The sequence below is a fragment of the Equus przewalskii genome, chromosome 4 (assembly GCF_037783145.1).
Source record: "Equus przewalskii isolate Varuska chromosome 4, EquPr2, whole genome shotgun sequence".
NCBI lineage: Eukaryota > Metazoa > Chordata > Mammalia > Perissodactyla > Equidae > Equus > Equus przewalskii.
This window is the reverse complement of record NC_091834.1, coordinates 85,848,230-85,860,517: the sequence shown is the minus strand read 5'-3', so window position 1 is coordinate 85,860,517 and position 12,288 is coordinate 85,848,230. Positions and strand designations below refer to the sequence as shown.

Genomic DNA, 12,288 nt, shown 5'->3' with positions numbered 1-12,288 from the left:
AGCTAACTCACATATACTTATAATCAAAATGTAATAAAATCCTAGAAAGATTGTGCAAGAGCATCTATAAAGTGCTTTGAGTTTCGACTATAAGCTCAGGTGTTCTGGGCCAGCCAGTTTGCTCGTGGGAGCACAATGGTAAACAGGGCCAAGGATACAGGCCACTTACCTGTGGACAGATCTGTTCACTGACGAGGGGTGACCTTCCTAAGCCCAGCCAGCCTCAGGCTTCATTCCTCAAAGCCCCATTGTGCATAAGGTGCGGGGGGCCTGTTGGATGCTGGGGAGGGTCCAGAGCAATTCTAATTTTGCTGAGTCTTCAGCTACAAAGAGCAGCTGGTTTCCTAAGCCCGGATGTCTGCTCTCATTTTAATTTTGCATGATCTGGTAATGGGACCAATCCCAAATAGTGTGAATTTAAAATGCCTTAAGTTTTGCAATATACATTCTCCCTTTAAAAACTTAACACATTCATTTCTAGGTTTTTAGAGAAATTGATTCATGGAGTGCAAAAACACCGTGTAAATCAGAAAGCATAAAATTATTTTAATTCCCAGCTGTTTAAGAGTATTGCTTGGTTTCAGACAGAGAAACAAGCCTTTTGTTGACAGGGATATTAAGGGAACAGTCCTCAAAAACATCCAGGATAGGCGCGCACACACACACACCTCACAGCACTGATATGGAACGCTCTCTGTCTTCCCCATATGCGGTGTGGAAAACGGGGCCAAAACGATCCTGCAGAAACTTCCTGATGAAAACAGTGCCGTCAGCCGTTCCCAAGCTTGAGGCCGGCGGCCGCGGAACCCCAGCCAGGGCTCCAGCGCTTGCTTCGCTGCTCCAAAGATGCTGTGCCGTGCGGGCGGCTCCTCCGTGCAGTTGACTTGAAGGGCTCAAGGATTCCACGGTCCCTAGCAGGAGGCTAGGTCCTGGGGACACCCCTCTTCCCTCCCAGACCCACCTGGCAGAAAGACTTCAGATTATCAACCCAGTTGTCACGTGAGCCAAATCCATGCCCTCCCCCCATGGTTAATCACGCTCCCCCTCTAGGTCCGCTTCCCCCTATTTCTCCTCAGTTTTCGCCTGCCCCAGTGTCACCCCAGCGGGGGGCTATGGGATCTGCATCCCCTCAAGCAACTTTTGCAAAAAAAAAAAAAAAAAAGGAGGGGTGCTTCTTTGTTCTTTTGCCAGGTTAACTCGGTTTATGGAATTCAACTCCCACGGCCATCCCAAGGCTGCAAATTTCTCGCCCCACCACATCGAGTGCTGGCCGCTTCATTCATTGTGATTTTCTATGTTCCTGCCCTGGACTAACAACCCTTCCCGTGTATCTTAGCTAAGTCTTATAACAACCCTCCGAGGTAGGTGTGGCCATCCCCATATTACAGATGCAAAGTAACTTCCCCGGTCTTACAGCTTATAGATGGGCACTGCTGGGTTTGGAGCCCAAGTCCGTTTTGACCCCAGAGCCCTAAATCTTTATTGCTGTTCTTTATATAACAAGAATAAGAATAGCTAATACTTATTGACCAATTACTACCTGCCAGGCACTGGGCAAAGTATTTCTCCAAACTACTCTCACAGGCAGCTCTGCCACTTACCACTCAAGCAAGTTTCTTAACCTCTTTTTGACTCAATTCCCTGTCTGCAAAATGAGGCTAAAAATGCGGCTGTTGTGTAGAGTAAATGAATTAACATATATAAAACACTTAGAACACAGACTGGCACATATATAATCCTTCAAAATTTTCTCTTTTTTTTTCACCATCACAAGTTTCTCACCCTGGCTTGGAGAGGGTAAGCAACTAAGGAGTCCGGACGGCCCAGGGCTCACCCTGCAGCACAGACCTGCTCAGGAGTCGTGCGGGATGCGGGCCTGCCTCAGGTGAGTCGCAACGGGCAGGTGGCAGACGTGCTTTTCGGGCTTTGCTGCAGAGCGCGCCGCAGCCCGGAGGCCTCGAAGGGTCCCTCGCGGACATGCAAGTCTGGGGGCCGCCTCGCTCCGCATTTGGGTGTGCAAGGGCCCCGGCGGTGTGGGGGGTGCCGCTGGAGCCCCTCAAAAGCACTGCGGGCGACACCAGTGCGCCGGGGCGGGCTGCCCTGCGGGCGGGGAGCCGTGGGCGCGGGGGCACCCTGCCGCCCTGCGCTCTCCCCCTCGCACCCCCGCCCGGGGCCCGCTGCCCGCCGCTCCCCCGCTCCCCCGCCCGCGCGCTGCTCCAGGGCGGAGTTTCCTCCTCTGCTCATTGTTCGCGGCCCAGCGCCCGCCCACCCCGCCGCCGGCGCACTCTTGGAGGAGGAGGCCGGCGCGGACGGGACGGGAGTCGCGGGAGCCGACGGCCGGGCCGCAGCGCGCAGACACCGCCCGCGACACAGCCGCTCGCTGCTCCTCTGCCGCCTCGCTCCCCGCCTCGGCCCGCCTCTGCCGCAGCGGCCGCCAGGAGGGACCGCCGGAGCGCGACTCTTAGAGCCCCAGGTCACCGCCCGGCCGCCGCAGCCACCGCCAGGCCTCCCTCCGCGGCGCCCACGCGCCCGCCACCCGGACGCCCGGACCCTCCGCCAGCCCGCAGCCACCTGCTCGGGGCCCAAAGCCAGGGCACGATGCTCTCCGCGCTGGCGCTCTTGCTGCTGCTGCTGCCGCCGGCGTCGCTCTCTGTGCAGGGTGAGTGGTGCCCCGGCCTCGCTGGGCCCCCTCCCGTGCCCGTGCGCCCCCGACCGGGCCGGGCTGCAGTGGAGTCCGCCGGGCCTCGTGGCTGGACCCAGGGCAGTCCCTCCGCGCACCTCTGGCTGGGGCCACACGCGGAGTCCTGACCTTGCACCATCCACGCCCCTTCCAAACCCGAGAACGCCGCAGGTGCCGGGCCCGAGCGTGGATTGTCCCCGGCCTCCTTTGGGGTGGAGCGGGCGGTGGATTCTGCAGCGGCAAACGGCGCGCTGGCGCGGAATGGGTTTCGGGCAAAGAGAGCGCGGACTTGAGCACCGCGGGCTCCACGCTTCCGCGGGACCCCCAGGGTCTGATCACTCCTTTTCTCCGTGTTCGAGGGTATGAGGGACGGTATTGTGTAGTCCTTGATTCCAGGCAAAGCGGCAGGCTGGAAGCTCACGAGGAAGTCCCCGAAGCAGGTGACAAGCCTCCAGTAACGGCCTACGCGGGCGGTGCGTTACTCTTTCGCAGAGAGGTTTTTCCAAGCAGTGTGTGCATCTCAGCCCACTTGAGCCCGTGCTGGGGCAGGTGGAGGGGGAGTAAGTGGGCCTTCCACAGTCCCAGAGTCACTCGTCTGAATGGGGTCCCTGCCTTCATGTCACCAAAGGAACAGATCCCTTCTTAGTACATGGCCAGAACAGTGAGACCCCCTCCAACCCCTTTGTATAACCAGGAACTTTTTCTCACGCCGCTTGGTCTACACCTTAGAAACACCCTCCCATGTTCCTTCTAAAGGTGAAATGTTACCCTTTTAGGGGACAGATGGTGGCTGCAAATCCAATCAGAGCAGGTGGCCCAAAGCCCCTAGGAACAGCTGGAGTCTCAGCCCAGGAGAGAGGTGCCTTTATTTCTTGCCTACCTGAGCACGTGTCGGCAGAGAGAAAGAGTTATGTTCCCAGCCTAGGGTCAGGAGGACCGGGGTGAGAGCCCACACAGGGAGAGACCCTGCTGCTGGCAGGTGCTGGAGTTTGGGACTAAACTCTCAGGGGAGGGTGGGATGGAATGGCAGTACAGTCTCTGCTCTGCACCACAGGGAACCTTTGGGGGGAAGGGGCTGGTGTGCAGAGAGCAAGCAGGCTTGAGCATCCTTCGGTGGGATGCTCGAGACTCCACCAGCCTGGCTTGAAAGGGAAGGGCACTCTCAGTGGGTGAAGGGTGTGCACCCCTGGAGGAGGGGGTGCGGGTGAGGAATGGTCAGAACAGTTCTGGGATGGCGGTCACTGAAGATTTGCACAACCTGCAGGGCTGAGAAGATGCTGGAGTCAGGCCGCCATGCTCTCAGGGCAGCTGGACTTCAGTGTGGGCTCTGACAGGCACCCTTTCTGCTGGGAGCCTTGAAGCACCACCTAGAAGGGAGATGGGCTGTGTCAGGAAGCTGGGCTGGTTCTCAGTGCTTCTGAGCTTAAAGAGGTGGAGCTTTGAGGGGGCGAGGGGCTGTGGGATGAGGCCACCCGTGGGGCCACCCATGGGACCATGTGACTCACGTCTGGCTTCAGGGCTGGACTGTCTCCCCACCTGGGTGCTGCCCAGAAACCCTGTCTCTTCCAGGAAGCCCTCCTCAAGCCTAGCACAGGGCCGTGGCACATGGTAGGCGCTTGATACGCAGGAAACGAATGTGGCAAAGGACCATAACCCCGCTCCTGCCCCACCAGCAAGTCACCTGGCCTTTCAGGCCCCAGTGCTCAATCCTTAACTGTGCTGTTATTAGAGTATGCAATGATAAAGGGAAGTGCTTTGAAAAGTGTAAAGTGGCAAGGGGGTATTATTATTATTATTATTATTACTACTACTATTATTATTATTTGCATGCATTGAAGCCAGAAAAGGCTGAGCGGTGCCAGCCAGTGTTGAGTGGCTGCGGTGGATTTTGTGTCCTCCTGTGGGCACTCAGTGAGGACGGCGCCATCTCTCCCCTTCAGAAGGTGTGGCTGCCTGATAGCATAACCCCCAGCCTGCTGGGGTGCTGTGATTCAATTCTAAACAACCTAGGTTTACAGCGCGAGTCTCCTTAACAGAGGAATTATTCCAGCACAGGCTCCTTCGCGGCTTCCCTCGTACAGGCTGGCCACGCAGCTACGGTGTAAACATAAACTCAGGGCCTGACCGACCGTTAGCCCCCTTTTCAGTGCTTTTGGGCTTGATATCCATTTGCTTCACCCACATGACAAGTCGCACCTGTGAACCTCAGTTTTGTTCTCTTTAAGATAGAATGAAGGAGCAGAAGGCACCTCTATTTTCACTGTTAGATTTCTGGGTTTCTGTGTTCCCTCAGCTGCCGAAAAGGACAAGCTGACTTGGACTGTCACTCTGATGAAGTCACTCGATGGATGAGTCCTAGGCAAGGGAACGGCAGCAGGGGCTGATGGAACACACTCAGATTCCGGGTCAGGCAGCCCCGCAAGACTGCGGACAAGATAGTGGCCTTGTTGAGCCTCGTGTCCTCATCTGTAAAATGGTAACAAATCTCTAACCTGCAGGTTGCTCTGAAGATGAGAGAGAACTTATGTAATGAGCTTGACCTTGTGCCCAACTCGTGGTCAGAGCTCTGTAAATCCTGGCTATCGTGGTTAATAAAGCGTGTATGTTGAGCACTGGGTCGGTTTAAGGCGCCCTCAGCATCAGGATGCTGCTAATGTTTGTTGGTGTCAATTGATATGTAATAATGAAAACTGAAACCTAAGTGCCCCAAGATTTGGGAAGAGGTGATCTGGGCAAAGCTTTCTGATGGAGGTGGGGGTGTATACAGGGATTTTAAAATAAAAAAAGGTCATCGTAGGGTGGGAGACCGTTTCCTAGGGGTGACCGAGGCTGAGTGAATTGCAGGGTGTAGGGGGAGACACAGATGAGAGGCTGGGGGTCGTGATGGGGCTTCTTGAGGTGGGGTCAGTGAGCTGCAGGAAGAGTTTGGTGAGAAGATGGGCTTTCAGAGCCCCGAGAGAGTGCCACGGGACATGGGGTGAGGGGATGGTGGGTGTTCCCAGCATGGCACTGCTTGTGCATGGCTCTGAGGCACGAGAGAGAAGACGTGGTGGGGGGGGCAGACTGATCTCAGCAGACCTGAGAAGAAGAGGGGGAGGAGACAGGCTGGGGAGGGATGAGAGAAGACTGAGGGACACAGAGGCACCAGGTGGCAGCTTGGCCAGAGCTGCGGGGTGTGGCCACCCAGGAAGGGGCAGAGGAAGGGAGCTTGGCATGCCCAGGAAGGTCCTCTGGGGGTCGCAATGGGGCTGGAGAAGGCAGGGCACAGAGGTTGGGGCAAGGTGGACAACCTGGAGGCGCACGCATCTGCCTTTCCTCGGGAATCCATGTTGGAAGGGAGAGGAGGGGCTCCTGCTGAGCAGGGTTTTGATACCTCTGCCCTTTGGGAGCTGAGAGAGGAAGGGGACTCCACATTGTTGAACTCTCCTGGGTGGGGAGAGCTGGAGAGTTGTCTCCTGTCCATCCTCAGGTATCATCTCCCCTGAGAAGCCTTCGCTGGTTTCCTAGGTGGAACCAAGTTATATTCTGTGGTCTGTTTGGGTGCCTCCCCCACCAGGCGGTGAGCCCCTCAGGGGCCAACAGCACATTCATCTCTGCCTCCAGGCCCCAGCACAGCATCGGGCACTGAGCAGCTGCTCGAAATGTTATCTGGACTGTTAACCTGAAGGGAACTGGTCCCAGCCCCTGGCTTCAGGCCCTCTGGAAGGGGCGCCCCGGGCCAGCTCACATGCTGGGCAGTGATGCTGGCCAGTGGGCTCTTTCCACAGCAGCTGGAGCTGGTGGGAGAAAGTGCTGAGGGTCGGGGCTTCTGGGCTTGGCATCCTTTAGCGCTTAGCTCCTAAGGGAAGTGGGAGCAACCTTCTGGACAGCTCACTTCACTTCTTAGGAGGAGGGTTGAGATTTAGATGGTCCCTACCCTGGGAAGGGCCACTTTTTCACACCCTTTACACCCAAAGGCGTCCTGCAGGTCTGTCGAATGCAAGCTCTTGCTGAAGCCGGAATGGACACCCCTCCCATGTAACTGGAGAAGAGGAATCACCTTCCTCTGCCCACCAGCCTGAACCCCAGCATGCCTGGGAACTTCCTCAGACCTAGAGGCCTGGGTCTCTTTCCTCAGCTCTGGGCTCACTTCCTATTTGTGCCCACGGGGTATGATGCAGGGCAGGGAGCTCAACTGGGGGAGTTTCCTGTCACGTCCTGTTCCCAAGAACATGGGTGAATTTGCACGGGTCTCTCCTCGTCATTTGTCCGGTCCACTTTGTGGGGCTGTTAGAAGATCACGAGACGTGGCAGATCTGGGATTGTGACTCTTCGGGCCGCACAGTCCTAACAGCTGTAGGTATCCTCTTTAAGGAAAGCCTTCAGGAAAATCTACACAAAAGGTGCATTGTAAGGAGGCTCTTCATATCCACAGTAGCATTTACCACAAGATTCCTTCAAGTAAGCAGCCCGCTGGGTGTCCAAAGTAGAATTTTATTGGCAAAGGGTAGTTTCCACACCACTTCGAAATAACACAGAAAATTGTAGCACACAGAATTCTAGAGCTGGGGAACCCCCTGGAAATCATCTTCTACACCCACTCATTTTTCCGATGAGGGAATGCAGGCCAGGCTGTGGGTTCACTTGCCCAGGTTCCTAGTGACTCCTGGTGACGGCTTCCGGGGAGATGTGTGTGCAGGTGTATGCAGCCATGGACGCTGGAACTGGACTCGGCCCCTTCTGTGTTAATTTCCTCCTGGGCATTGGAGAAACTCTTTTCAAATGGTTTCATGATGGTGACACCTCTGTGTCTTGCACACACTCTCCCCACTCCTCCACCATCAAGGGAAGCTGAGGCTTGAGGCCACTTGGTTGCTCACCAGTTAGGCTCTCCAAGGGCTTCCTGAGTACCATGTCACAGTGCTGGCCACCATGTGTTGTGACTGTTTACGCCTGTCTCCCACTGCCTATGAGCCCCCTGGGTGTCCACAGCATCCAGCCAGAATCTGGAACAAATGGGTGGTTATAAATGTTTGTTAGATGCCTGGTGTACAGATGCTGCGATCAACTGCATATTTGGGAGCAGTGCCTCCCCACATCCCGCTGCCCCGAGTTCTTGTATTGGCTCTGAGCCTGGCCCCCCAGACCACCATAGCAGTGGCCGGCACTGACCCCCAGCTTAGCCTGGCCTCCCGGCCACCCATCCTCCCTCCATCCCCAGCCCTTTCCCCGACACACACCACCGCCACCCTCTCTTCCTTTCTAGCTATATCCCCCTCGGGTCAGCCACCTCGAACTTCCCTAGGGCCAGGGTGCAGGGTGGCACCCCGTCCGCCAATTGTCATGGCCGGAAGGCTGTGCCTCAGCCCAGGGGGAAGAGAATTCTGAGGAATGGCTGAGTGAGGTTTGCCATGTGGCTCTGGGTCAAGGTGCAGGGGGACCTCCCAGAGCCAGGCCCCTGGAGACGCTTAGGCTGACCAGGAGTCCACAGCCGTCTGATCTCTAACCTTCCAGATCCCTGACCCAGGTCAGCGTAGACAGCACAGCATGGAAGGAAGTGAGGACTCTGTAATTCTTAAACTAAGTGTGAGCTAGAGGTGAGGCCGTAGCCATGCCCCCTTCTTACCAGAAGTTCGTGGAGTTCTGTCCAGGGGCCCCTCTGTCCCCATCCAGTCTGATTTCCCTGCTAACCTGCTCTGGACACGCTGACTGGAGCCTCAGGGTCTCCAGCAGGGTGGCACGAGTTTGCCTTTGGACAGCCTCTATCTCTCAGACCATTCCAGAGAGGGGAAACTGAGGCCCAGGCACTAAGGACTCACAGTAGATCACACAATCAGCTCTTCTCCCAAGCATCCACACTCCTCATTTCCATCAGCCCTCTGCTGGAATGTCCCCTTCTCAGAGAGGCCTTCCGGGCCATCTTGGGGAACACACACCCTCGTCTCCTTACTCTGTGTTTTCTCTCTGTCGTGCTCATCACTGGACGTGTACTCATTTCTTTGTCCCTCCCCTGAGTAGACTGCCAGTTCCATGAGGGCCGGGACTTCTGTTCAGTGCTGTAGCCACAGCACCTGGAACAGGACCTGGCACATGGTAGATGTTCAATAAATATTTGCTGAATGAATGAATGAGGGAGTGAATGAGTGAGGGGCAGAGCAGTTTAGAACCCAAAGGCTTGTCTGCCAGTTCCGAGGTCTCCAGCTGAGAGGCTCCTGACCTGATTCTAGAGGAAGAGAGGCAGGTGGCAGGCGGGCCTGAGAGGGAGCAGGGACTCCTGGCAGGAGAGGGGCTGGGAAGTGCTGCTGCCTGGCATCTCCTTCTGTGTCTCCCCGACCCAAAGGGTCCTCCAGGGGAAGATCAGCGCTTCCGTCTGTTAGAACTTGATTTGGCTGCTCATAGCAACTAAAAAGAAATAGTGGATTAAACAAGACAGAAGTTACACCTCTCTCATCTAATAGGAGTTAAGAGGGCTGGTGTGGTGCTCCTGTCTCCATTAGCTGCTGCCTCGTGGTCCAAGATGGCTGCTTGGGCTCCAGCTGTTGGGAAAAAGGAACAAGAAGGCTGCAGCTCATCTTTTGAGGGTTCCTGCCGGAAACCACACACAACACTTCCAGTTACATTTTGTTGGACAGAACTTAGTCCTGTGGCCACACCTAGCTGCAAGGGAAGCAGGGAAGAGTTTCCTTAGGGAAGAGTGATTTTTGTTTCAGATACCCATAAGCCTCAAAAAATCAGTGGTTTGGTTATAAGGAAGAAGTGAAGAATGGATATTGGAGTAGGTCACTGGCAAATGCTACTGTAAACTCAGTCCTCGCAAACCTTGGGTTTCTCTGCAGTTGCCCTGTCTTCATGTTGCTGATCAGGTCAGCTTTGCATCTGCAGGAGTGAAAAGCAAGCAGTTGTCCTCCATGGCCTGGGGCTCTGCCACCCTCTGGCTGAGCCAGCTCCAGCTTAGCCCTCGTTTACTGTGGCTCCAGCCTTTTGGTACTGATGGAGCAGTTCCTTGTAATGCACAGGGACCCCTGGCTGCCTCCCATTCAGGTTCCCCAGCCTTGACCTGTACCTGTGGGCTGAGGTGCCCTGGGGACCACCCATGAGCAGGGCCTCCAACAGGGCAGGCACAGGGGGGACCTCTTTTCCCCCACTGGTCCCTGGATGGGAAAGAAGTATTTCTACACCCCATCCTCTCCTTCCTGCCTCACTGGGGCCAAGTGCAGGGTGGAGGAAGATACTGTCTTAAGAGTTTGGTCCATGGACACTGGTGGGAGAAGCAGCTGGAGGCCAGTGGCTTTCAAACCTGGTGGAGGTATTGTGTGAAGCTGCCTTGGGGCCACGGAGAGCTCGGGCTGCACACCTGGAGGGGAAAACTAAGAGCAGGCCAATTTGGAGGGACTTCATGTCCCACCCCTTCATACAGCTCTGCTTTCATCTGTTCTGTATGGTGGGTCTCCATGTAAGAATTCCTTTGAGAAAAACTTCTACTGTCAAAGAGATGAAAAATTGAAATCTCCTGCCATGAGGCCCCCAGCTTTGAAGTTAGACACTTGGATTTTAGTCTCAGCTTTGGCACCTACTAGCCTTGTGATTTCAGACTTGTCCCTTGGCCTCTGTTTCCCCAGCTGTAGAATGGGTACAATGCCTCCTTCACAGTGAGGGGTAAATAAAATCATGTAGGTGGTGTGTCTGACACATAGTGTCAGTACATTTGGGGTTTATTTCTTTTATTTTTATTTATTTATTTTTGAGGAAGATTAGCCCTGAGCTAAGCACCGCCAATCCTCTTTTTTTTTTTTTTTTTTTTTAAGGATTGGCACCTGGGCTAACAACTGTTGCCAATCTTTTTTTTTATTTTCCTGCTTTATTTCCCAACCCCCCCCCCCCGGGTACATAGTTGTATATCTTAGTTGCAGGTCCTTCTAGTTGTGGGATGTGGGATGCTGCCTCAACGTGGCCTGATGAGCAGTGCCATGTCCGCGCCCAGGATCCGAACCCTGGGCTGCCACAGCAGAGCATGCAAACTTAACTACTCGGCCATGGAGCCCAATCCTCCTCTTTTTGCTAGGAAAGACTGGCCCTGAGCTAACACCCATGCCCAACTTCCTCTACTTTTATACGTGGGACGCCTACCACAGCATGGCTTTTGCTAAGCAGTGCCATGTCCGCATCCGGGATCCGATACCAGCGAACCCCGAGCCACCGAGAAGCGGAATGTGCGCACTTAACCACTGCGCCGTCCGGCCGGCCCTATTTCTTTTATTGGCTTCAGCTCTAGCCCCATGTGGGGTGTGATGAAACAGACCTGCAACTGCCGCCCCCCGAGCTGGAGCATCCACTGTGCCCTCGGCCTTGCTGGGCCCAGCTTTCTCCTCGTAGCCCTTCCCCCGGCACCTGGCCCTGCCCCATTTAGTCACTGCCCACAGCCAGGTTGCTCAGGATGGGGCCCCAGTTCCGGGGGGTTTAGCTGTAGACCACAGTCACAGATGAGGTGGCCAGGGTGGGCTTTGCTCAGAAGGGGCTCTGATGGCCAGCCCCCCACCTTCCTGGTTCCCACCCAGGTGCCTGTCCCCCCAGCCCTAGGGGGCGCTTTGGTGCTTCAAGTCAAAACAGGCTTTCCTGAAGCCACCCAGGCTGTGATCCTGGCAGCCCTGCAGGGTCTGCCCATCACACTGTGAAATGGAGTCTCCCATCCCACAGCTCCTTCCTACCTGGATAAATGCTCCTCTGGCCGCCCCTGGTACCCCAGCCACCACTGCTACACTGCCTGGTCCAGCTGCGGATCCGAGTCTCCCCGTCTACAGGGCTTCCTTTCTCACCCACCTTACCCTGACTTGCACCAAATCCCCAGTGACATCATCCACACCAGGCAGCGAAGCATGACGTTTGTCTTTCTACAGCCATCTCTATGCTGTAGAGGAGGGGAGGGGAGGCGCATGGCGTTACAACCCAGCAGCTAATATAAACCAGGGAACCGAGCATTGCCTCACAAATCGAGGCATGGGAGGAAGCTAGCAACTACTCACCCAGCTGCATTTAGCTTTCTGCATGATAAAGCCCAGTGGGGCGTTGCTCTGTGACTCAGTTTACCCAAATGGTAAATCAGGGCTAGCACCATATGGTTTTTTTTTTCTTTTACAACTCCATAAAAAAAGCTGTGTCCCTGTGTCCGAAGAGAACACTAGTAGTCCTCAAGATATTCATAGTTAGGCTCTCAGTAAATGTTTGATAAATGAATAAAATACTTATGAATAAGAGAGAACCATGATCCCAAAAGTTTAGGAAATGCTGCCTGCTCTGTTCCCCTTCTTGGGAAGTCGGTACATCCCAGGGTCTTCAGTGCTCCAAGTCATTCTATAAGTGGGCTTACATACCAGCTTTGCTTATGTCAGCCTTCCCCAGTGTACTTCAACTGTGAACTTTTTCCTTCTCTCCTTCCTCTTTAGTTAACATCTTGTGGGGAAAGACTGATGCAAAGGTAGAGTGACCAACTGTTCCAGTTTGCCCGGGACTAAGAGGTATCCAGGGATGTGTGACAGTCAGTGCTCAGGCCCAGAGAGCCCTGTGTCAAGACCTGGGCCAGGCTGAGAGAGCATCACATATAACAAAGCACCGTGTGCGTCTGGGGCATTGCT

General features: G+C 55.0%; 1 protein-coding gene across 2 annotated transcripts in view; it reads left to right on the top strand.

Annotated features, from left to right (window-relative positions):
• Window positions 1-1,962: 1,962 nt before the first annotated feature.
• PODXL (podocalyxin like) overlaps window positions 1,963-12,288 on the top strand; it is a 44,414-nt gene continuing 34,088 nt past the window's right edge. For both annotated transcript variants that reach the window (XM_070617694.1, XM_008523916.2), the window contains exon 1: window positions 1,963-2,659. In XM_070617694.1, the coding sequence (XP_070473795.1) occupies window positions 1,978-2,659 (682 nt within the window). In that variant the 5' untranslated portion in view covers window positions 1,963-1,977. The remainder of the gene's footprint in view (window positions 2,660-12,288) is intronic.